At 44.2% G+C, this 25,974-nt stretch overlaps 1 protein-coding gene and 1 long non-coding RNA gene across 4 annotated transcripts; one reads left to right on the top strand and one right to left on the bottom strand.

The window, feature by feature from the left end:
• Positions 1-8,770: 8,770 nt before the first annotated feature.
• On the bottom strand, positions 8,771-17,821 carry Higd1a (HIG1 hypoxia inducible domain family member 1A). Of its 2 annotated transcripts, none has more exons than XM_004835086.4 (4): positions 17,682-17,821; positions 12,549-12,663; positions 9,730-9,864; positions 8,771-8,927 (listed from the first exon to the last, which is right to left on the bottom strand). In XM_004835086.4, the coding sequence occupies exons 2-4, from the start codon at positions 12,643-12,645 to the stop codon at positions 8,878-8,880; spliced, it is 282 nt and encodes a 93-aa protein (XP_004835143.1). In that variant the 5' UTR covers positions 12,646-12,663; positions 17,682-17,821; the 3' UTR covers positions 8,771-8,877. The 2 variants fall into 2 exon arrangements, with proteins under 2 accessions (XP_004835143.1, XP_004835144.1); XM_004835087.4 differs by lacking the exon at positions 17,682-17,821 and adding an exon at positions 17,523-17,573.
• LOC110348989 (uncharacterized) lies at positions 17,667-25,961 on the top strand. Of its 2 annotated transcripts, none has more exons than XR_015451077.1 (3): positions 17,667-17,801; positions 24,799-24,906; positions 25,180-25,961. It is a non-coding gene; the product is annotated as an uncharacterized LOC110348989 (long non-coding RNA). The 2 variants fall into 2 exon arrangements; XR_002394640.2 differs by lacking the exon at positions 17,667-17,801 and adding an exon at positions 17,907-20,447.
• Positions 25,962-25,974: the final 13 nt, after the last annotated feature.

Raw genomic sequence — 25,974 nt, 5'->3', positions numbered from 1 at the left:
GCAAAGTTTCAGGAAAACTGATCCAGGGAGACTTCGATAGTCACGCAGGCTTTTATAAATTGAAAATCTTCGCGTTACGAGGTTCTAGGCTCTCCTTCCAGAGGTGGTTTCTAGTTCTTCTGGTCTTGAACAAAGAACTGGACAAAACATACTTAACCTGGCAGGGGAGATACCATGATCACAAAAAGAATTGGACAAAACGAGCACAAAAGGTAGAGAGGTTTTATGTTTATTAAAGGCAGGAAAATAAACGTGCTCTGCAGAGTGAGTTTGGGCCAAGTAAAAGTAGGAAGAAAGTACACTTTACATCCTGAGGGCAGACCACTGTGGAGGAGAGGGCACGGGCCAGGAGCACAATGTCACTCCGCAGGTTGACGTCAGGTCTAGGCCGTCCTATCAGAAGCCTGCTTGAGTACTCGCGAGAAGTGAAGACAGCACACTGATTGGTTCCGCGTGCAGGGCTTTGGGGACTCTTCTGCACCCGTGTCCTGGGAGTTTGTAATTAACGGGTCAGGTCCATTTCTCCAGCAAGCTTGCAACGCTCTAACATTGAGGTATCTTGAAGTTAATTTTTGTCCTAAGTTAATGCCCCATACTTAGGCCAGGGTCAGCTCCCCCAGGCTTACTATTTAAGGCGTTCTGTTTAAAGAAGATCGGGTCTTTCTGGTTGTTCTCCCCTTGCCTGCCCGTGGAGCTGCGCTTGAGTGACGTGGAAATCTGCAAGGGCAAAGGGACAAGATAGTGTGGGGAAGCAGGGCTGTGGGCACGGGCTAAGAGAGGCCTACTAAGGGCTTCTGGAGAGCCCTGCACCCCAGGTTTCCACTGAGATGAGAACATTCTGCGGCTACGCTAAGGATGGAGAACAGGTGCCCCCTGCGTATTAGGGCTGCTTATGTTGATTTGGTTTAATCTGAAAATTTTGGGGGGATTATCACAGATTACACATACAGTTGTTCGAAACAATACAGAGGTCCCCATATTCCTTACATGTTTCACCCAGTGGTAACATTTTGAAAAACTATAGGACAATATCACAACCACGATATTGACCTTGATAAAATCGACAGATCTTAAGATTTGCCCAGTTTTACTGCATTCACTCTTCATGTGTTTTTAATTGTATATGGGGCTGGGGATTTAGCTCAGTGGTTTCGTCGTCTGCTGCGCAAGCGCAAGGACCCGAGTTCGATCCCCAGTACCCCCCCCAAATATAATAATAATAATTGTATACGATTTTATCATGTATAGGTTGTGTAGCCACCAGTTAATATGCTAAACAATATCACAAGGGTCCTTCCACTGCACTGGTATAACCATGTCCGCTTCCCTTGTGTCCCCTGCTCCCAGCCCTCACCCCTCATGAAGCTGCCTTCTATTCCTAACATTGTCATTTCAAAATGTTATATAAATGGAACAATATAGCATGTAATCTTTTAACATTTTTTAAAACAGAATAATTCTCTGGAGATTCATCACATTGTATCAATAATCCATTCCTTTTTATTGCTGAGTCGTATTCTATGGTATGGATATACCACTATTTTTTTTTTTTGTACCAGGGATCGAACTCAGGTCCTTGTGCTTGCGCGGCAGGTGGCAAAACCACTGAGCTAAATCCCCAGCCCAATACCATGATTTTCTAACCACACACTCATTGAGGGACATCTGGGCTGTTTTCAGTTTGGGGAAATTATAATTCAGTGGCTGTAAACATTCATGTGCAGGTTTTTGTGTAGGTGAACATAAGTTTTCATTTCTGTGGAATAAATCCCCAAGGGTGCAGTTGCTAGCAGAAAGGCAATTCTATACTTAGTTTTACAAGAAATCACCAAGCAGTTTTCTAGAGTGACTATACCATTTTACATTCCTACAGAATTATATATGTGACTCATTTCTCAACACCCTTGTCAGCATTTAGTGTTTTTATTTTGGCCATTTTATTGGGTGTGCAGTGATATCTCACCGTGGGTGTTGTGCATGATGATGATGATGTTGAACATTTTCCATGTGCTTATTGATCGCCTGTGCAGTCACCTTTTACTTGATGATGGGGATGTGTAGAGAAATGCATTGCTAGGTGATCGAGGCATGTTGGGAACATCATAGGGTGAATGTATGCAAACCCCCATGGGGTACCTGACTACGCACCGTGGCTGTGTCGCATAGCCTGTTGCTCCTGTGGGCTGCAGGCCTGTACACCACACTCCTGTACAGAACACTGTGATCAACTGTCACACGCTGGTATTTATTTAAATGTAAGTAAACGTAGAAAAGGTAGAGTAAACATGAGACAGAAAGCACTGGACCTGCATGGGCTGGACGCTGCTCCAGAGCGAGTTGGGAGGCAGTGGGCGGCGAATGTGGAGGCGACCGTCCACTGCAGCAGACTTCACACGCACTGGACACTTAGGCTACACTGTGGCTATAGAAAAATAGTTTTTGTGGGCCGGGGATGTAGCTCGGTGGTTTTGCTGCCTGCTGCACAAGTGCAAGGACCCAAGTTCGATCCCCGGCACCAAAAAAAAAAAAGAAAAATAAAAATATTTTTTGTCGTCAATAAAAAATTAACTTTACCTTACCATAACTTTTTTCCTTCATAAACTTAATTTTAAAAAACTTTCTGCCTCTTGTAATAACACTTAGCTTAAAGCAAACACTTATATGCGAAAAAACATTTTGTCAGTTCTGGGCCTTGAACTCGGGGTCTTTACACTGAGCTACACCCCCTACCCCTATTTATTTTACTTTGAGGCAGAGTCTTACTAAGTCACTAAGTGGGCCATGCAGTCTCCTGCCTCAGCCTCTGAGTGCTGGGATTACAAAATATTTTCTTTTCTTTTTCTTTTTGGTACTGGGGATCGAACTCGGGTCCTTGCACTTGCGTAGCAGGTGGCAAAACCACTGAGTTAAGTCCCCGCCCCTACAAAATATTTTCTTTATCTCCTTGTTCTTATAAGCTTTTTCTCAATTTCATTTTCTAATTGTAAGAGCTTTTTTCTTAAAGCACCAAAGACACTGGCATGCACGTGAGCCTGGATGGTTCAGGGTCAGGGGCAGCAAGGTCCCATCTTGTCCCACCGGCAGGTCTCGAGGGGAACGGCACACACAGCTGTCACCCTGTGATGGTGTCTTCTTCTGGAACCCTCCTGAATTCCTGTCTGAGGCTCTTCTTGAAGAGGTGGCACTTTTCAGAAATGCCAGTATGATGTTCTTCGCAGAAATACCTCTGTCATGCATGCAGCCTATTGCTGGCTGAAATATCATTATGAGGTGTGGAACTGTTCTTTGGGGAAGTGTCATTCATGTCTTTTGCCCAATTTCTAGCTGTTGAATTTTGAGTTTTTGTATTTTTTTAAGATAAAGTCTTGGTCCTGGGATTTAGCTCAGTGGTTCCGCCACCTGCCTCGCAAGTGCAAAGTCCCGAGTTCGATCCCCAGTACCAAAAAAAAAAAAAAAGATACGGTCTTTCCATGTTGTTTGGACTGGCCTTGAACTCACAGCAACCCTCCTGCCTCAGCCTCCCAAGTCTTGGGCTTAAAGGCATGCATTACCATGCCTGGTGCAAGAATTCTTTTTTTGTTTTTTGTTTTTTTTGGTACTGGGGATCGAACTTGGGTCCTTGCGCTTGCGAGGCAGGTGGCGGAACCACTGAGCTAAATCCCAGGCCAAGAATTCTTTATATATTCTATACACTAGTTCTTTGTTGCATATATGGTTTGCAAATATTTTCTTCCAAGCTGTAGCTTGTGTTTTAGTCCTCTTCACATGGGCTTTCACAGAACAGCAGGTTTCGGTTTTTATGAGGCCCAACTTACCACTTTCTTTTTCTGGATTATACTTTTTTTTTTTGGTACCAGGGATCAAACGCAGGTCCTTGCACTTGCGCAGCAGGTGGCAAAACCACTGAGCTAAATCCCCGGCCCCCCCAGCACATTTTGTTTTAGCCCAGTGTCATCTTGGAGAACCAAGTCTCGTTAATCCATGGAACTATTTGTCTAAGATGTGTCTGTGTGGTTGGTGAGCTTGATCATGCCCACAAGTCTACCAGAAAGCTCAGATCCTGCCAAGAGTCTGCAGCCTGGTTCCGAGGGACCAGATGGACGAGATCACCCTGGCTGTCCACCAAGCCTTCAGCACAAGGGCCTGGTGCTGTGTTTTTATTTTCCTTCCAAATTTCTCAATCCCACTCTTGGCTCATATCACAGTCTTTCAAAAACACTTGGTTGGATGTCACCCAGTCTCCTTAATGACCAGTTCCTCCCCTCCTGACCGGGTCTTAACGCCTTATGCACTTACTAGTATTTCATGTACCACCGCCATAGTAAAGACCGATCTCGGTTTCCTCCTTATACAGAATGAAACAAATATTAACCAGTACCAGGTGGCAGAAGCAGGAGGCAAAGGGCCTTGGTCTAAAGTGGTGGCAACATTGTGAGGAAAAGGCACAAATGAATGACAAGCCTGCTTATGGAAACTGATAGGATGTGGGGATCGGCCTAACCATGACACAGAGGAAGGGAAGCTACCGTAAGAGCTGAGCCAGGGGTTGCCAGGGAAGACGCACATACTGGTGAGAGAAACGAGGGCTTCAGAAGGGCCACCAGCAGGAAGACAGCAAATGTGGCTGAAGATCAGGTGAGATTAGGTACGGACTGCAACTGAAAAGGGCGATGGCAAATTTTAGTCACTCTCCAACCCTTCAGTTATGCTGAGGATAGAAAAGGACCGAATGCCATTGTAAGAAGCACACAGTACCAGAGAGGCCTTGTTCCTGGGCTCCTGCTCTGAGGGGACCAGCTGGACGTGGCCTCTACTCCACGCCCACGTATCAGTCCTCAGTTCAGGGGACACTGGCCTCACCTTGGTGGCTAAGGGGAAAGCATGCTTTTCATCCAGGAATGGAACCGGGTTGTGTGAGTCGTGCTGGGTCTTTCATGAGTCGAGCCCAGGGAAAGCACTCACTGGAAAATGATGCTGCAGTCCAGGCTGGCAGTTTGCTTCCCCTCAGATCTGAAGAACTTCCACACAGGACATGTATATACAGAATTAGTGGCAGCCCTTGGACATGTAACTAACACAATTTATGCTCATTCGGCTTTGCTCTGACCTAGTAGCTATGATGTGACAGGCTGTAGGTGTGCATGGGGAGAGAGCATAAATTTCAAGTCCCTGAAATTCTTTGAACAGAAGTTTATCTGTGAGACAAGAGGCCTGGTCTCCAAGATTCTGACTCTGAAACAAATTGCTTTGGGAGGTTAGGAAAGTGGGGTCACATTCCAACTCTCACCACCAGAGGTCACTGCTGCTCAGGAACTAGAAATAGGAAGTCAACCCTGCTTAACTGCAGCGGATTGGTTCCAGGCTACAAACCGAGATTCTCAAGTCCCTTACATAAAGCAGCACAGTATTCGCCTGTGGCTGATGCATATCCTCCCATACACTCTGCAGATCAGGAAGTAAATGCTATGTAAGTAACTGTTATGTTTAGGGATTGTGGTAAGAAAATCTATGTTCAGGCAATTAAAAAATGCTTTTCACATGTGGCTGTAGAACCTGGAGATATGAAGAGCCAGCTGTGACTCTCTTCTAGGGACAGTGGGCTCCTGAATGTAAAAACACAAAGCCTATTCTAACTCATTCAACAAACACTGAACACTTACATAAACCAGGCACTAATGTAAGGTGGATGGATGAAAAAGACCACATGCCTTCAGACACAGCTGCCGGGGAGGCCCGGGAAATCACACACCACGTTCCAACAACACCCAACGCTAAGCCAATCAACACACCAGTTCCTGATGGTGGACTGCTTCCCACCTCAGCCCTGGGCCAGATGTCCTGCTGTATCCTGTACCACAGTCACATTTGTGTGGTCACCATTCAATGCCAGCCTTCTGATCCTGAGGGCTGCTGAGTTCCTGTACTTAGCACACTGGCTCTAGCAACCACCTAGTGAGTTTACCAATGCTCATCGCATGCCACGCCAGCCCTTTACACTTGCACCACCTTTAATCTACAGCCCTAAGCCACTGGTAGCATCACCGTTTTACAGAAAACAGCTACTTGGCTAGGAGTGGCAAACCATGAACCAGGTCTCATCCGAGAAAACACACCGCCTCATCCCCACAAGCCATGTTTAAGAACTCCTGTAACCAGATGCCGTCCTGTGCACCCAACCTAGTCCACCACTCTTCTTCCGGTGGGCAACTCTGCTCCCTTCCTCTTAACTGAGAACGCTCTCCACCACCTTAGCACCTCACTACTCTTCTCTCATTACCTTCTCGAGGGATGATTCTGAGATTAGCATTTATCTAAACAAAATCAATAGCATACTTACCTATTAGAACAATTTCCTGAAAATGCAGAGAACATCAGCCCAGAAAGGTCAACATCAAGACTAATGTTATGGAAATTACTGGACTTTCCATTTCTTGAGCGCCCAAGCAAAAACAAAAACCCAATCAGTGACTTAGAGACAATGTCACATGATTTAGGCTTTTTATTGCAATACATCCCCAATGGAAGTGTATACTAAGGATTTTACATCTAAATTGTTTTCAGTGTGCAATGGCTACAGATAAACATTTGAACATGCAAAAATGTAGAGGACTTGTTCCTAAGTCTTTTATTTCCTTTCATTTGTATTTCATGTTTCCTAAGTCTTTCTTGGGGAAACGATTAAATCACTGAATTCTGCCAGCTGCGAGATTACTGCTGGGAATGTAGAGGAAGCCAAACATAATTAAAGGAGGAACAACGGGGGCATTTTCTAAATCTTGTTCCCCTAAGGCTTCTCTTTCATAAGACAATGCTTAGGTCTGTCTACAAGCACCTTGCACGCTTATTAAAGCTAAGAAAACAGGTCTTGATAATAGTACCTTATACTTTTAAAGCACTTTCACAGAGCTACAGTGACCTCAGACAAGACCACAGAAGTTATGCCGCCCAAGCATTCATTCTATAGACAGGAAAAGGACAAGAAACGCCCGTGACAGTGATTAGTGAGTTAGGACCATGCTGCAAAGCCTTGGGTAATTTTATCCATTATGATAACTGCTGCCATTCCAGCAATAATTTTATACAGGCGAGCACTTAAAATCCCTAACACTGGTTGGCGCCTACATTACTTAACATTCCTGGGATTTTCTAAAAAAAAAAAAAAAAAAAAGTGCTTCAGAATCTTCTTCAAGGACAATCTCATCTGACCCAAAGGGGGTCAAGGTGGGGAAGAAAAGTATAGCCAGGCAGGCAAACAGGTTATCAAACCAGACTGCCAGGGTCCAGAGCAGCTTTACACCCCCCTGGCCATGACCGACAGGAAGTTACCTCAGCTTCTCACTGTGAAATGAGAATCACAGTTCCCACCTCTCAGGGTTGTCAGGAAACTTTACTGACATTGTACCACAAGAGTTCTTAGGTCAGTGTGAGGCACACAGCAAATGCTCAGTAAACTGTCAACCATTATTTTTATTTGGTAGGTATCTTTAATTGTGGTTCCTACTAAAGGGAGAAAAGGTTTTATTTCTTTTCTTTTTTTGAGACAGGGTCTGGCTATGTAGTTCAGGCTGGCCTCAAACTCACAGTAATCTTCCTGCCTCAGCCTCCTGAATGCTGGGATTGCAGGCATGTACCACCACACCCGGCTCTCAAGATTTTATTTCTTGTGACCCAATTTTTGTGCTCCTCTGATGAATGATTTTTTCCAAACTGAAATAAATGCAAGACATCTGATATGTTCACCTACTTTAATAACACGACATATATACCATGTTATCACCGGGGAATGTAAGTTCAGGTTAGACAAGAGAATTTTACAAGTATTTACAAGCACTCCATAGTATATTGAAGTTTGTGTGTAATGTCTGACCAAACCAGCTTGCTCATAAACTACTAGTCATTTCCATTTTGGATAAAGTGTTTAGCATTTACAATTATTACAAAGAAACATACTGCACATATTTAAAAAGTGTTCATTTATCTGTGTATTAGCACTTAAATATTTCTATTTCAAGATGACATTTAAAAATTATTCTAATACAACTGCAACAAAAATATAATTTTAATTATAAAAGAGCTCAAGTGGAATCCATAATTAAACTATTCGCATGTTTACAAGTGTGATTCTGAAATAAATACTTCTTCTATGCAGCTCTGATGTGAAGTTTTCTAGGTTTACATGCACGCACACACAGTTGAGGGTTTGTATGTTATATCCCATGCATTTTTTTTTTTTCTTTTGGTACCAGGGATTGAACTCGGGTCCTTGCACGTGCAAGGCAGGTGGCAGAACCACTGAGCTAAATCCCCGGCCCTTCCCATGCATGTTTTGAAAGAGTTCTTCAAGAGCCAGGCAGTCCTAAAAACTGAAGTTCTCACACGAGTCCAGAGGGCACAGATAAAAGCTGAACTGAGGGCAACAGGACTCCTACAGAACATGCAAGGCATGTGATACCCGGCAGTAGACCAGGAGTCCATCTGGGGTGTCCTGCTGTCTTCTTTAGAACTAATTGTCATGAGGCTTTAAGAAAGGTGGACATAGGGGCCAGGGATTTAGCTCAATGGTTCCACCACCTGCCTCGCATATGTAAGGACCTGAGTTCGATCCCCGGTACCAAAAAAAAGAAAGGTGGACATTTGAACACTATTGAGTGCTTTTAGGTGACATGATTCTTTCATTTGATTCCCTGAATGACCCAGTTCGTGAACTAGGCACTACTCACTTGGTCATCAAGTCTGCAAGGAAAAAACCATTATTCAAAATACTATATAATACAGTCCAAACAACTCAAATGATTTATTTTTGACACAAATATGTAACCACAACATGAGATGTCTAACTAAACAACTGCTTCCAAAAAGACGACAGCGTCTCTTCTTCTAAGGTTTAGGTTTTGCCCAGAACTCCTGATACATGGAGTAGCCCATACCTAAAGAGAAAGAAAGTGAGTTAGGCACTGCAATCTCCTTCAACATTAAGAGAAAACAAAACAGTTGACAGAATAGCCAATATGCCACCTAAAACTAGCCTGCACCGACTACTAGTGGGGGGAACAAGACCCATGGAGGATTACATTTTTGCGTTCTTCAATAACTTAAATTTCTGAAACTCTTTTTATATATAAATTTCTACAGTTACTCAAGGCCAGTATGACTCATTCACAGTGTTGAAATATTTTTTTAAAGAACAATCAATACCTGGCATCTTTAAAAGGAGTCAATCTTGTTATATAATACCAGATAAATAAATGATAATGGCAACAAAAGCATGTTAATGTCCACACTTTAAAAGACAATCTCTCCCACCTTCAAAAACTCAGTAAAATACCAATCACACGTCTTTGTCATAAAACATGTTACCACCAACCCTGTCTGCATGTATACACCCTCAATGAAATTATAAAATCAGTAGTGAAAAGGATTTTTCCTTTGTAAAAAAATCTTAGACTATATTATAGAATCTCCCTCACTCTCTATATATCTTGATATACATCACAGTAAAACTACTTTAATTATTTTTGCATGAAAATAAGTGATATTTTTAAACTACTTCAATGTCAACTAAAACCATCTACTTTGTTCTGTCTATAAAGAATTGCAGGGCCGGGGATTTAGCTCAGTGGTTCCACCGCCTGCCACGCAAGCGCAAGGTCCCAAGTTTGATTCCCTGTACCAAAAGAAAAAAAAAGAATTGCACTGACTACAAATTTGAAAATTTCCTTAGGAACCTACCAAGGGTCATTGCTCCTACAACAAAGCCTTGGGCTGCTACACGCATGTGGATCAGGTGAATGGACATTTTAGTGTTTCCCCTGCTCTTCAGTTTGTATAATCCATATGCAACAATTGCTGCGAAGCCCGCCATCCCTGTAAAACAAGCAGTCACAGTGTGTTAGGGTATCAGGGGAGGAAACCAAGTGGACTATGCCATCAATCTACTTTCTATTCTTCTTCTTCTTTTTTTTTTTGGTACCGGGGATCGAACTCGGGTCCTTGCGCTTGCGCAGCAGGCGGTGAAACCACTGAGCTAAATCCCCGGCCCTACTTGCTATTATTTTTACAAGAGGGCTTATGGGACCATTACTTTGCTAATTTACAGAACTTTTAATTTTTTTCTCAGCAAAATAGCAAACCCTGCACTCTGGGAGGCTGAGGCAGGAGGATGGAAAGTTCCAGCTCAGCCTGGGCGACGCAAGTGACTTAGCCAGACCCTCACCTCCAAGGAAAAAACAAAACAAAACAAAAACTAGTGTGTGTGTTTGTGAAGCCAGTACATACAAAAAATTCCTTTCAGAGAGCACCAGGGAATTAAGCTAATAAATGATCATTACAACAAAACGAGTGCGCTGAGTATCTATCTTCAGTTATGGGATGAATTTCTAACTCTCACTCTCTGTTCCACCTTCCTTCCTGAAGGTAACTGTACAGTGCAGAAGACAAGGCTGCATGTTATGGCTCTGATACAGGATTATAAGCTCCCCGCAGAGCCAAGCTCCATTCACTTTGATGGCAGAAACATTCAGAGCATGACCATGCGTGTTTGCAAAGTGTACACCCTTTGTGTCCTCACACAAACACCCCGAGGAAAGAATCCAGACAAATGGAAAAAGCGGATCAAAGCAGCGTAAGAAACAAATGCACTGGCCGGGCACAGTGGCACAGGCCTGTAGCTCCAGCACTTGGGAGGTGGAGGCAGGAGGGTCACAAGTTTGAGCTCAGCCTTGGAACTCTGTCTAAGAAAAAGAAAGGAAGGAAAGGAGAAGGAAGAAGATGTGAGCAGAAAAGAAATGAGAAGAAAATAAATAGGAGTCATGTGTGAGATATAATAGTAATAAAGCTAGTAAAAGCTATACTGGTTCCTTCAAAATGAGTGTAATATAGAAAAATTAGCGATGAAAATTAACCTGGAATTAAGGTTATAACTGCTACAACAAAGATATGAGTGCTAAAAGTCTTAAGTTAGAAAATAAATGTATGTTCATCTTAATACTGAAAATGAAAAAAATTATATCCCAATTAATAATGTAAAAATAATCACCAGCAGTATTGGAACAGAACTTCCAAATCATTACAAGAAAAATAAAAACAAAGGGAACAAAAGTATAACAAACAGAAAACATAAATTAGATAGTAGAAATAAAACTGAGAAAGCTTATTAGGGTAAGTATTAATGTGAGTTCACTTCCTCTACTGGGTTAAGAAAAACAAAACCTGGACATATAGTTTGTATAGGAGACAGAAGTATGACATGCAAGAGTTAAAAAGTCATAAACTTTTAAAATAAAGTTTTAAATAATGTAATCAATATAACAATAGCACATATGAAGCAAAAATGGTTAGCAACACATGGGTATTATAACAGAAGATAAAATAGGAAAAAGTAACATGTCTCTTTTAGAATAACACCATTAAATAAGCTTAAATTTAACGTTTTTAAATGAATCATAATTTAGTATTTTAATTTATGACAGAGATCATACCTTCTTTCAAACAGCTATAGAACTGACAAAACACAGTCAATTATTAAGACACATATTCCAAATTCTAAAAAGACTATATTCTTAGACTGCATTCATACAAACCAAAATCACCCAAAATATAAAATAGCCCTAAATACACACTGCTAACCTCTGAGAAGAGAGATGCTTCTATCTGGATTCTGAGGTTAAAGTAAAGCCTGTGCAATTAGGAAACTCAGACAATTACACTAGCAACCCAAAGAACAATAGCAGTGGTTCTTAGAATAGACAGCTGCCAAACTTCTAAAAAGTCAGGTCAAAGACAGAGAAAAAACATACAGTATAAAACATTAGGAATGAGAAACAGAACTGCAGGAGCCTGGAAATCTTAGACTATGGGACATCTATTCCCCTCAAATCTCATGTCCTTCAGTGTAAATTTATAGTTTTAACTTCTCTGGGTCTTAGATATTCCTAGATGTTTTCATGACAGCAATTTTTTCTCTTGATTGGTTCTAGCTGTTTTTCTAGTTTTCTCATGTCTTATGCACTGTTAAGGAGTTCCAAACAACAGCAATGTTCACGTGTATCCCTGGCTCATTCCTGACTTTAAAGGGAATGTTTCTAGGGTTTCAACACTAAGTGTAATTGCTATTTGCTTTTCGTTTCTAGAGTAAACTCTATTCTAATGTGCTGATTTTTAAATCCCTGGAGATGATCATGTCGTTTTATTTTTTATATGTGTCACAAGGCCTTCATGGGGATTGCATGCAAGTTGACTTTAACTTGTACCCATGTACCCTCTAATAAACCATAAGCATGACTATAACATGAGTCTGAGTCCTGGCAAATCAATGAGTCTGAGGGTGGTCTTGGAATCCCCCAAAACATTATTTACTGAAAACAAAAGAACAAGATATCTGAATATACAAAGAGGAATTTTGTGATGGGATTTATATAACACCATCACAGCATATTTCAACAATCAAATGTGAAAGTAAATTCTTTCAGGTTATGCTCATGGAACAAGTTTACCTCGCTTTTGTTGTTTCAAACATAGCACAATTATTACCACGTCAAGATCAAACATACCAAGAGGGACAAATGGCGCCTCTTTAGCTTTTCGGATAAGTTTAGATCCCTGATCTTCATCGTATGAAGAAAGAGAAACATCCGTGTTGCTTGACATAGTGACTGAAGAATCTTCCTGAAAGAGAATTTCTATGAGATTCTGTAATTAGAGCCATATAGACATTATTAAATACCTGAATGAACTCAAAATATCCTAGTTTCCATGAAAAACCTGGTGTTATCCATGAATTAAAAAATTTTTTTTGAAATTAACTATTTTTAATCTATAGCCACTTTTAGAGTTATATATACCAATTCCTTTTTAACATATTGTTAAAAACAGTACAATTTTTTAAAAAATTAAAATTTCATCAATTACAGGACCAGCTATTAATTTTCTGGCTATCTTCTTCTCTACCCAACTTCAACTTGACAATTTCTAGTTACTCAACCACAGTAGTCGCTCCTGCCGCCTGTCCACGATCATGCTGGGAACCCTACTAACCGCTCTCAAGTGTAGCTAAGTGCAGACCCACTGCCCTCAACTACTTGCTGCCTGGCTTCAGTTCTCATCTCTGAATAGTTTGCAACCCATTACACTAATCTCTACTACTGATGATGCTTGTCTTTTGGGATAAGAGTACAGTCATTCTGAATAGCTAAAATGTTTACCTTATTATTTATTCCTTTTAGAGACAACGATTTATTTTAAATAACGTTGCTAGACATGGCTCCTTTTAAATATGTTTAAGTGAATAAACCATATAGCCTTCGGGTTTCTCTGGGTTATCAAACATCACCACAGCACAAAATGGAACTGCCTCGGGTCTTTTCATTGAACAGGTATCTTCTAAACTTCAGATTTGCCTTCTTTGACAAATCCTCCTCACATTCTCCAGGCTTCCTCCTTAAAATTCTCTGCCTTCTTTTTATAGTATCAGTTCTTTAAATGGTACCCCAAAAAAGCAAGATACTAGCCTGACAGTTGTATGAATAAGGGGGCAGGTAAAAACCGTCATCTTCATTGTCAGAAGGAGCAAAGGCTGCTCTGCCCCATTCGGGGATCTTCTCTATTCAGGAGGGTGTGGGCATTCATCACAACATGGCAGCAACAAATTCAATTCACCTTTGTCACAATGACTGTGTATTCAGTTGTGAACTGACAGTGAGCTTCACTCATAGGTAACACACGGGAGTCAAGCACAGTATGCAAGGAACAAGTCTTCGATTAGCGCCCATTACAAAACTCAAAGCCAAATCCCATCGCCCACACAGGACCTTCACTCTGGATTTTCCATGTGCACATGTCCTTCAGTAAGGGAGACCTTCCTTCAAGAGCCTGCTATTCTAGGAAGGTCAGTGGCAGAGAACACCCTTGAAAATGCAGCCCTGGGGTGGTGGTGGCAGCATGTTTAGTTTAAAATGTACCCCCAAGCCTCAGCAGCACTGAAGAGAGTCAGTGTTGGCATCCGGCAGAGAAGAAAACCTCAGCCAGATGAGAAAATTCAGAGAAGAACTAGATCTTTTCTTTTTTATATGCCATTACTTCCTAACTGACTAAACCCTTCCTCAACTTTTATTATGTACAAGGTTCCATAAGCTCAAGGTTCAGGATGCTCATTATATCTGAAAAACTAAAACAAATACAAAAATAATTAATGATTCAAAATAGACATACTTTTTAAAAAGAGATGAAAGTGATTACCAATAACATAGCAGAGACAATGAGAACTGACTCTAGATGGACTCATATCTTTAGCTAAAGGTTTGAGAAGTTTCATAAACATTTAAGATTTGATTGGAAGAAATAGCATAAATGGACTAGGTGAAGGGTCTTAGACACTGTATTTTAGGCAGATATATTTATTAGCTGCCTTTATTCACACACATAAACTCCTCAGATATAACTGTGTTCATTACAAATCCTTTCATCTCCTTTCCACCTCCACACTGTAAACTTCTTTGAGACACTCTCTATGCTTCTAAGCCTCTGCACAAGCTGACTGCCCTTCCAGTCAAGAGTTTTCCTGTTTCCCCACTTTCCAACTGCAGGAACTTTCCTAGCTAACTCCTACTTTTTCAGGTTTGCATCTTAGCTGGCCTCTGCAAAGACTTCTTTGATTCCCTACATTTATGATGTGTTTTGGTTATGCAATCCTATAGAAGCTGGGTAGCAGCCCTTATAGCTATTAGTTTAATTTTTCTTTTACTGGAATCCTGGAAGCCAAGGCCTTTACTTGCTCTGTCTGTAGCTATCTGTATCTATCTCCATGACCTGTTGCAATGCCCTGTATGCAACAAGTACCAGAAAATGATTTTTGGATACATTTAAAGTTATGTTTCTCAGTGAGCTTTTTTTTTTTTTTTTTTTTTTTGGTACCAGGGATTGAACTCCGGTCCTTGTGCTTGTGAGGCAGGCGCCGGAACCACTGAGCTAAATCCCCGGCCCCTCAAGTTATGTTTCTCAACAGTTAAGATTATTCTCAAGTTATTTAGAAATAGTGAAAAAGTTGTACATTTGTAGAGTTTAATCAGTTAAAAAGTCAGACTCCACAGATCTAAGTGTGTGTGTTTTTTAACCAGTTTTACATTTTATCTATGAAAAAAGAAATGATAAACTGAGGAGGTCTTGGTTCCCTGGAACCACAAGAGACAAAACAGTTACAGACCACAATGCTTTTTAAAACTAAAAACTTGTGCAATGTTTCTCTACTTTGCCTTAATTATTCCTAACCTCAAAAAAGAATCACTTGAGAATTGTCTTTAAAAGCAAGAAATTTGGAGGGCTGGGGATTTAGCTCAGTGGCTCCACTCCTGACTCTCAAGCGCAAGGTCCTGAGTTTGATCCCAGGTACCAAAAAAAAGCAAGAAACTTGGTAGTTTTCCTCTAATTATTTCAAATGTGCATGAAAGTCCAGCAGGCCTGTGGAGCGAAAGTTTTTTCCTACTTTCACAAGGATGGACGACGACTCTCTCTTAACTCTGCACAGAAGAACAGAAGCTCTCATTCCCCCCTCCTCACCTGTGATACAGAAACTGAAGCTTTACGGGTAGGACATTTGATCTGGTTTTCTGCAGTTAAGAATCAGGGTGTGGGGAATTTGTGATTATTATTTGCTTTAAAGGACACAGAGCACATCATGTGCACATTTCTGGATAAAATTAATAAAGATGACTATTAAAAAAATCCAGCACATATCACAGTTGTTAGAAATTCTAAGTTCAAATTATAGCTTTATATCATCCTATAAATTACCTAATTCTAACATAGTATATATCTGAAAGATTTTAAATATAAAATTTTGATAATCATCTCAATTACCACCTAGAAATTTCCCAAGTATTTATGATTTACAGCTATTTAAACTCAGTTATTCTTTTAAATGTTCCAGATCAATAACCTCAAATGACATAATTTGAGAGTAACAAATGAACCACATGATTATCGATACCCTTATGTGACAAATAGGGAAAAGGTTTTAAAAGGATATATGAATTGCTCAACACCAGGAACATATCTCTGGCAAAGTAAGATTAGAACCCAGTTCTCCTGATACATGGTCCAGGGTTCTTTTGATTGACAATTAGCAAATCATCAATCTGATGATGCTGGTACAAATTTAATCTGAAAATATAAAAGCCATTCCTGAACAACAGCCCACAATGTGTCTTCGATTTGTAAAGAATGTATACGTCATGCCTAAAGTTACACGGAATCTTCTCCATTTAACTTCTCCAGCTAAAGATTATCATCTTAAATCTTTTCACTACATTTTGCTTTAGTGTTTCACCCATCCTGATTTCTTTTTTTCTGTCAGCCAATCAGATGCAAAACAAGGGATGGATAACCTGTCAAAGACAGTTTGTAGAACTTGAACTATTCTTAGTTAAAACATCACTGAGGCTGGGCGTGCCGGCGGAGGCCTGTAATCCCAGCATTCAGGAAGCTGTGGAGTGGGGAGAAGTTTCTTCCTACCCATCAAACCTGCCAGTGGCAACAGGAAAGCCCAGCACGAGGCCAGCTGACATGATTCAGCACGGTGATCGCCTGCTCTTGTCCCTCCTGGGGGAGCACCTGGGTCCCTCCTTGGGGCTTCGGGGCTGACTCCCACTCGGGAGGCTGTGGCAGAAGGACCACGAGTTCGAGGTCAACCTGGGCAACATAGTGAGTTCAAAGCCAGCCTGAACTACAGAGTGAGACCTTGTCTCAAAAAAAAAAAAAAAAAAAAAAGAAAGAAAGAAAAGAACACACCACTGAAAACCTTCCCAAATACAAGGGAACCTATAAGAGGTAAAAGGGCAACGATCTAACCAGCATCCGGGGATGTCACAGTCTGAAGGCCTTCACGACCTGACATTTTGGCCACAGGAGCTTTTGTCTACTCTAAGAGTTGGTTTCAAACTGATTTTGCATCAGTCACCTGTCCGCTTGCTGAAGAAGGCGGTCCGGCCCAGACCTGGAAATTCGGTTTCAAATCTGGGGCAGGGCCGGGAAGCCATTGCAAGGGGCCCTTTCAAAGTGACTGGGCACAGTGAAGCCGGGGAACCCCGGTACACAGCACGCACAGTGGACCTGTAAGAGCTCGCTTGACATCGGTCCTCCCGGAGGGCACCTCGGTCCTTCCGGAAGCAGAGTCCTTCTGGGGACAGCCCCGCAGAGGAGCCCAGGCGCTCCCCCAGGAGGGGCCGGAGCAGGCGAGCACCGCGCTGCATCACGCCAGGGGCCTCAGGCTGGGCTTTCGCCGTCTCCACCGGCAGGCGTGCTGGGCAGGAAGAAACTTCTCCCGCTCCCCCGGCAGCGTGGGCGGCCCGGCCCGGCCCGGCCCGGCCCGGCCGCGCGACCCGATGGGAGCTCCCCCCGCCCCGCCTCCGCCTCTCCGGTGACCTTGCCGGCTCCGCGCCCCCCGAAGTCCACCCAGCACGCCACGTCCCCCCTCACCACCCCCCGACTTCACCCCGCGGCCCGGCGGCCCCTGCCCCGCCTGTCGCCCTGACCTTCGCCTCCGCAGGAGCCCGGCACTCGAGCGTCGCCCCGTCCCTCCCTCCCAGGCACCGCCCCCTGCCGGACCCCTCCCCGCTCAGGTCCCTTCAGACCCCGGTTCCCGCCCGCCGCGGCCGCGCGCCCGGGCCACAGTGCCCTCGCGCCTCACTCACCGAAAACCACGGAACCCCTCAAACTCCACCGGCTTCTGGCCTCAGTCCGCGCACCGCGTCCGCCGGGATTCTACACGTCCCGTCCACAGGCTGCGTCATCCAATCAGAAGCCAGAAGCCGGTATGTGGGCGGGAGCGCAGTGCGTGCGCGAGCGCGTGCGCGTTGGGAGTGGCGGCCCTGAACGGGTCTCGGATTGGCTGGGCGCCGCGGGTGGGTGGGGCTCTGCGTCGGGGCTCCCGCATTCGGATCGTGCGGGACGTGAGAGTAGCCCAGCCGGGTTCGCTTCAGGTCTCTTGGAGTTGGCCTAGGTCCCTGAATACGTCGGATTCCTCTCGCCCTCCCCCCCGCAGGCTGCCGGAGCTCCGGGAGCGCTGCTTGGGAGCGGAGGGGCTGGGGGCGCCCGCGCCTGTCCCCGGCCCGACGGCGGCCGGCCGCCGCGCATGCGCGTTGTCTCGTCTGCTTTAGGGGCCAGAGCGGGGGTCTCTTCGAAGGGAGGGCAGCCCTGCCTGCCATCAGCCTCTGGGGACCGGCTCCTGATTGTCACGGAGCGGGTATCGGAGTGTACTGCTGGCATATCTGTATTAGATCTCAGATTATCTGAATTAGATCTCAGTAGAGCGAAACGAGGCAGACCGCCCCGCGCTGTAGCCAGCAGGGGTACCAAGTACCACGGGCCCAGGAGTTTGAAAATCCTGAGCAAAAACTCGTGTAGGACGCATTTCATGCTACGTGTGGTAAATGTGAAACTATCTTGATTGTGTGGTAGCTTTCATTCCTTGAGGTCGCGTATCTTGTCTTCTCGGATACTGGATTTGTGCTCAGTAGGAACTCAATAAAGGAAGAAACATGATTTCCAATAGCTGGAGGACTTGAAAGACAAATAGGGATAATCAGGGACGCTCTCAGGATTATTAAAATCCAAGCGCCCCGCTGGCCAACATGAAGTTGAACCAGAAGTCATACAGCCGTTGATGCTGGAAATACAAAGTCAAGTCCACCAGCAGCAATGGCCAAGGCATATTCACTTCCGAAGGGGATGTGTGCACCTCACAGTAGTGTTGGCTAACTTGCTGATTTCCAGAGAGTGGGATAATGGGGCCAGGCAGACCCGAGTGGATGTCAGGTTGGTAACATACTCACCACCACTTTGGGCTTAACTCCTCAAAGTGTGACTTGTTTCACTTATCAACAGAAGTAAGAGTAGTGATGGTCAGTGAGGAAGTCTGTGTGAAGTGTGCGCCCAGTGCCTGGCATGGGAGTGTTGAGTATTGTGCAGAAAGGCAAGGAGCTTATGCAGTAGGTGTGCACCGATTACACAACTGTGTTTAGACGTGGTGGTGATAAAGGTCGTGTGGCACCAGGCCTGATGGTGCACACCTGTCATCCCAGCACCCAGGAGGCTAAGGCAGGAGGATTACAAGTTCAGCCCAGTATAGGCTACATAGACCCTGTCTCAAAAAAAAAAAAAAAAGTCACGTAATTGGTAAGTAGCAGAGATCCAGGGTTGTAAACTAGGAAATTGTTTCTACTCCATAATTGGGAGGCATACCATAACAACAGGTAATTTGTAGGACATAGGAAAGGAATTGCAATTTTATGTATACTGAGCTCATGACTTTTCGTATTGTACATCTATACACAGTGTGCAGCTGACTGCTTGGAAGATGTGCACTTGTCCCGCACAATCTTTCTCTCTCTCTTTTTTTCCCCAAAATCTTTCTCTTGAGGATATTGTTAGACATTACTTAACAGGGTTGCCATTGGTCTGATCCAATTTGAAGTGACTTGAATTTTGGAGGAGAAGGGCTTATCTTTTGATGAAAGTGTGACTCCCCTGTCAGTTTAGGTTAAGGGAGAAAGCACGAACAGAGCCAGGAAAGAATGTCACAGAAGATTAGACATCAGTACTGACAGACATTTCTTCAATTCTAACATAATACATTGTTTAAAAAATAGCATTTTATAATAGGATTGGTTACAAAGTTGGTGTAGCTTTCAGTCAAGTCTATTAATATTTGAAGTAGTGAGTTAGAAATCAAGTTGAAACAAAGCTACCTTCTACTGAAATTATTTAAATAGACTTGTCAGGAGGCTGAAGCAGGAGGATCGTTGTACGTTCAAGGCCAGCCTGGGCTACATACTATAAGGCCAGCCTGAACTGCATAGCAAGATCCTTTTTTTTAAAAAAAAAAGTCTGTGTTGGTAAACCAGCTTCACTTCCTCATTGTTTTGAAATAAGGCCAATGCATCATTTCCCTTTTCTTTCCCTGGGGGTTGTATGGTGCATAACAGCCCTTGTCTGGCTAGGAGTGTAGCAATGGGACCCCGTTTCTGCGGCAGGGCCTTCATGAAACAAATGAGATGGCGTCGAAGTTACTTTTCTTGTTGTTGAGACAAAATACCTGACCCTCAAAGTTAAGGGAGGAAAGGTGTATTTGCTCATAGTTTGTAGAGGTTTTAGACCATAGTCGGCTGGCTCCAAGGCAGGGTGGCACATGGCGGAGGGGCCTCGCAGAGCGGGAGCAGTTCCTGGCGAGCAGCAGAAAGCAAAGCAAGCAAAGGACAATCACAGCTCTTTCTACCCCTTCTGTCTTGTCCAGGCCTTCAGGGCGGGCAGCACTCACACCCTAACCCTACTGCCCTTGAGCCTAGCACTGCACCATGAGTCAGTCCCAGTGTCACACACCCTAGACGCAGCCACCTCTGGAAGGGCCCCACCTGTGGCCACACGAGGCTTTGGGGCACATCTGGACACAGCCACAACAGGTGGGTTACAGTTTTCCCCCCAGGAATTCACATCTTCAAAGCATTGCCTCATGAGCAAGACAGAGTGTAAATGTTTAGACATGGTTTAAAACAACACATTCTAAATTTTGTCTGAAGATTTAGGTTGTGTTTTTAGAGGGACCTGAGAGATCACCTAGCCCGTTTTCCTGAGAGTACAGATTTTCAGAATTTGGATAGTTTAGCTGGCGTACTTCCTGACAGACTGAATAATGAGCCCTCTGGAGAACCCGTTGCAGGTCATGGGATCGGGCCTCTCACTATTGTACTGTAGTTTAAAACTAGAAACTTTAATAAAAGTGGTAGGCGATTTTCAGCTTGCTTTTCAGATCCTAGTTGTGGTGAAGTGATTGACAGTTATGTCATGTGAACGGTGCTGTTTCGTTGGATTTGACTGCAGTAAAGCTCTGTAACTTACTTAGCGTCAGGTCCACTGGAACAAAATGTGGACAATGAAAGCAAGATCATTTGGAAGGGAAAACTGGTTCAAAAGCTACAGTTCAGCCTTGCTTTTGGTTTTGTTATGACCTGTTTGAAATAAGTCTATTATGTGGATAGTGTTGTTAAACTGTTTGCTCTGCATCATCTATTCTAGAAATAAAAAAGAATTTTTAACTTTAGCACAATATGCTGTTATTCTTTTCTGCGCCAGTGAAATACTTCACTGTTTCAAGAGTATAAAAACTCTCAACTACCATATTGTTAGGAAGCTGTTTTTTTTTCACGCCCTGGTAAACCAGCTTCACCATGGAATAGACCATGGAATTTGTTCCACAGTGAGACGTTTTTAGTTATCACGGCATGATTAATGACCTTAGCCTCATTCTAGAAAACTTGAATTCTTCTTGTAAATTAGAACAAGTGCCTACTTTACCCAAGTTTAATGTAATAACTGAGGAAAACGTCTGTTCAGGTCAGATTGTTTGAAGTTTGGTTGCTATTTGTATGAGAAATTATCTTTCTCATTAGTAGGTATAAACTAAAGTCTTGGTAAATGGTACTAAGTTCAGTGTCAAGCAATCATGATTCGGAAGGCTTTTTTAGATGGAAATTATTCTGCTACATTTTATTTGCTATCATGTTACAAGGAAACAGTAGTGACAGTATTACATTATAATTAATAACAAATGCATGATGTATTATTCTTTTCTTACTGTGTGCCATTTGAAGCGTAATTGGGTGCAGAAGACTTAAACAGTGACTTGGGTTCCCAGGTATTAGATCGGCTCAGCTATCCTCTCGTTTACAGGAGGAGGCAGTGCAAGGTGTCTGCCAGCCTCACTGTTGTCCCTCGTGGGAGACTCCCTGGCTCTGCCACAAGTAGCTGCCAGACATGAGCGAATCCACCACGAGGGAGAGACTTCTAAACCCAGAGGCTGTGCAGGCCAAGGCCCACCTAAAGCTGCACTGCCCTTCCTTGACATCTTCTTCTAAAATGCTGTATCTTTGTTTTAAATGGAGCTTGAACCTTTTGAGATGATTGGTAATATCCACAGGTGTCTTTTCCCAGAGATGCGAGTCACGGTGAGTGGCTGTTGGACATGTACATTGTGCCAGCCACCTAAACTGGACTCAAGTTAAGAACTCGGTCCCTGGCCCGAAGTCTGAGTAGGTAGACAGAAGGGTGTGTAGAGACAGTCTGCAAGGGCCTGGAAGGGAATTTCAGTAGATGTCACAGCAAGCAGTTTCAGAGGCTTCTTCGGATTGAGGCATGAATGGGCCCTGAAGGGGACAGAAAGCAAATCAACTGGGAAGGTTTTTTCAGAAAGAACACACGGTGGGCAGAAGCATGGAGGTGGACTGGGGTTGCAGCTCAGCCATGGGGCCAGCAAGTGGGAAAAAAAGTGTGACTGAAGCAGATTCTGACTAGTGGGAAACAGGCCTGGGTCGTGGCTAGGAGGACTTTTGATGCTAATTAAAGAACTTGGACCGTGTCCTATGAGATGTGCCTTGAAGGGCTGGAGCAGGATGTTTTAAGAGCAGGGTGCCTTTGAGGCTCTTGTCGGGGAGTGGAGTGGATTAGAATGGGAATGACAGCCCGATCTAGGCCACTCCCCTTTGTGAGGCGCAGACCACAGGCTCTGGAGTTTGCTTTGCTGCTTACAGGTCTGTGGTGTTCAGCAAGTTACTGAGACACTCCGTGACTCAGTTCTTCATTGTACAATAAGGCCTACTTGATAGAACGCTTGCAAGTGTTAAATGATAAAAAATCCTAACATGGCCTGGCAGGCAGTAAGCACTGTATGCATTAATCATGATATTTCTGCACTTTGCTTGAGGTCCTAGTTAGCCAATGTATAAACACAATTGATAATTTCATTTGTGTGTGTGCTTTGTATATTAAAATGTATTTAGTTACTGAGGATTTGCGTAAAAATCATAAAGATCAGGTGCTTACCAGTAGGGTGTACTTTAGCAGAGAAAAAGCAGAGTTTACCTTTGTGTGTGTGTGCACACGGGTGTGGTACTGTGGAACTAGGGATTGGACCCAGGGCCTTGTGCATGCTTGGGAAGTACTCTACCCTTGAGCTCTTCCCCCAGCCCCCAGTTTATCTTTTTAGTTTACATAATCTCATACTTTTATATCACTGCTTTTAATCAAGCATGTAAAATATTTTCCCACTAGTAACCAAAATGACAGTCGGATTTATGTGTTTATGTAGCAGTGAACAAAAATACACTTTTCTGATTGCTCCGCTGATGGACTTAGTATGATTTGTTCCTGTTGCTCTGGGCAGTAGAACACTAACAAGAACCAGTGAGGAGAGGGCAGAGTGGAAAGTGGGACTGGTGTGGGCACCAGGGTTGTGAGGTTCTTGGGGCCAGCAGACGTTGCTTTGCATACAGCTTGAATGCTTATGAGCATCACGGCCTTGCAAAGTTACTGAGCTTTTTGGAACCTCAAATTTTCTATCAGCAAAATGGGGTATTAATAGGCAAGGACCTCACAGGATCGAGTTGGGTAATGTAACTGACCTCCCGTAAGCCACCAGGAACAGCGCTCGGGATGTGATGGATGCTAAGGACATGCTAGTTCCCCTCCAAATCAGTACCTTGCTCTTGCTGCCCTGTCTCTAAGCCGTAACCGGTAAGGCAGCCTCAAGAAAATCGCCTTTCTTCTTTAGACCTTCAAGTTTCCCAACCCCTCCTGTCTCCCATCAGTCTCCTCTTCCATTCCTAGCATGACTGCTAACCCTCCACACTGAGTGCGTTGAGAAATTCTGTCCGCTTCCTTCCCCTTCCTCCTGTAGACTGACCTGCATCCGTGTTGTGCATTTCTTCTGGTCCTGAGCGTCCTCCTCCATTTGAGCACCAGTCAGACGCCACACTGGATTCCATCATTTCTTGCCACTCAAACTATCAGCCTTTTGCTCTCATCTGTAATTTCTGCCTCTCTCTCCTCTCAATATAGGCTTCTCATATTGTTCTATTGAAAAAATTATCTTCCTAGATTCTTTCTTCTCTAGCTTTCGTGTTGTTTTCTTTTTCCCCAGATATGGAGAAAAAAAGTGAACTTGTTATCTCTACTCTCCCACCCGCATTCAGCCAACCCACGGCTCCTATTCCTGTCACGCCACTGGGCCTACACCACCGAGGGACGGTAGTCAGGGAACACATTTCACTTTCTCCACCCGTACCCTCCATCTTCCACTGACATCTCGTTCTCCTCTAACCTGGCCAGTCTGTCTTCCTGTCTGAATTTTCTTCCTCTAGCCTCAGTTGTCACTAGTGCCATAATTTCCTGGCTTGCTTGGTGGATCAGCTATCTGGCCCATCCCACACCTGGGTGTGCCCTGACACCACTGCCTCCTTTCTGTCCATCTGAGCAGAGAGCCGAATGGGAATGGCTGCCCTGCAGGAGCTAGGGCAGCTTGTGGCCTTGATGAGCTTGCTGGTGTTGCCAAGGAAGGGGTCCGGGCTGCCTGGCCACAGAGGTGACACCGGCTGCCTTGTGCAGCCCTCTGCCTGTCATACTGACTGTGCCTGCTCCGTCTCCCCCAGCAGCGACTTAGGATTTCTACAGCCTGCTTGTTGTCTGGATGAGCTGCCTCTCCTCAGAGTCACTGCCAGGCTCAGTGGCCAGCAGACAGGCTTTTACCTCATGCTGATGAAGAGGCACTGTCTGTCTTGTCAGCTTAATGAATTGAGGGCTCATAATGTAGCTGACATTCAAATTAGATCCAAATCACAGGAAGGGCAGGTTAATGGGCTCTTTTGCCAGCCGTCAACGAGCAATTATGTTTATAGCTCTAGGAGAAAAGTAGATTATGCAAACAGATGCTTCACTCATTCTGGTGGCCCTTGGTGACTGTGTGCTGCTCTTTTTGCTCAGAGAAAACCAGAAAAGAGACTGTCTGCCTGGCTCAAGCATATCAACGATTAAGTACAAGCCACCAACATCCTTCTGCTTTTTGATGCTTAGAAGAGTTTTTTAAGGATTGTAAGTATTAAAATAACAAAATGAAATGAGCTAGTGACTGGGGTTTGTGGCCTGTGCAGTGAGGCCATCCAGGGGAACCATGAGGGCGTGGGACAGAGCGCATGGACCGTGCAGCCTGGGCTCTCCCCAGAGACTGCATCCCCTGTGGCGTGTGTGGCCCCCAGCCATTTGTAAAGGCCGGTTCCATCTGGCTGCTGTGCATCGTGGTTAACCCGGACCTGGAACACTGTGACCCATGAGTGAACTGACCCTGGCCTCCCTCTTCCTTTCCAGGGAATGAATATATCCAGTGTTTCCCACCAGAAGCACACACAGCTGAGCAAACGTGCTGAACACCAGCATGAGCTCTAGGAGTACTGTTACACACTTGACACACACCCTTCACGTAAGTGCTGCTGTGTCAAGTGGTATGATCCCCACCCAGCACAGGCACGGGTTCAGCATGGCTAAGGGACCCGCTGGGGCTTCCACAGAGGCAGCTGTTGGCCTTGAGATCCTCGTAACTCATTCTGGTACCTTGTACTAGAGTGCTGGGATTACAGGCATGCAGCACCCTGCCTGGTTACAACGTGTTTATTAATCTTCCATTTCCTGTCAGAATCTTTATCAACCACAACTTGTTTAGAAATATGGAGTCCAGGGCCAGGGATGTAGCTCAGTGGCACCGCACCTGCCTGGCAAACACAAGGTCCTGAGTTTGATCCCCGGTACCAAATAAATAAAAATAAATACAAAGTCCACCAAAAAATGTATACACACTTCAGGAAAAGGAAAACTATGAAGTTTTTTCAGCAGATGGTGTTACCCTCGTGTGAGGGACCCTAGAGGATGCCGTGTATCGCAGGAAACCCACTGCACTGCCGGCCCTTAGGGAAGAAAGTGAAAATGCACGCACACACGGCGATCTCAGTGAGCGAGGTCCCCGAGCGGCAGTTCAGGGCACTGAGCGTCTGGGGGCTCACGGCCCCCTCTGAGCACCTCCTGTCACTGTGGAGGCCAAAGGTGACTTGTACTCATCTCACCATGTCTGAATAAATTTGGCGTTAAAATACTGATCCCGGTGTTTCT

The sequence above is a fragment of the Heterocephalus glaber genome, unplaced genomic scaffold, assembly GCF_053883595.1.
Source record: "Heterocephalus glaber isolate CG9 unplaced genomic scaffold, H.glaber_assembly_v1.0 deba00001175, whole genome shotgun sequence".
Lineage (NCBI taxonomy): Eukaryota > Metazoa > Chordata > Mammalia > Rodentia > Bathyergidae > Heterocephalus > Heterocephalus glaber.
The sequence above is the reverse complement of the archived record's forward strand: the minus strand, read 5'-3'. Positions and strand labels throughout refer to the sequence as shown.

What these genes read in the sequence shown, in the direction of transcription:
- Higd1a (XM_004835086.4), bottom strand. Translation starts at nt 12,645, where the DNA reads ATGTCAAGCAACACGGATGTTTCTCTTTCTTCATACGATGAAGATCAG. An exon ending in GGCGCCATTTGTCCCTCTTG is followed by an intron (nt 9,865 to 12,548) that starts GTATGTTTGATC and finishes CTTGTTTTACAG; the next exon opens with GGATGGCGGGCTTCGCAGCA. An exon ending in TGTAGGAGCAATGACCCTTG is followed by an intron (nt 8,928 to 9,729) that starts GTAGGTTCCTAA and finishes CTTTCTCTTTAG; the next exon opens with GTATGGGCTACTCCATGTAT.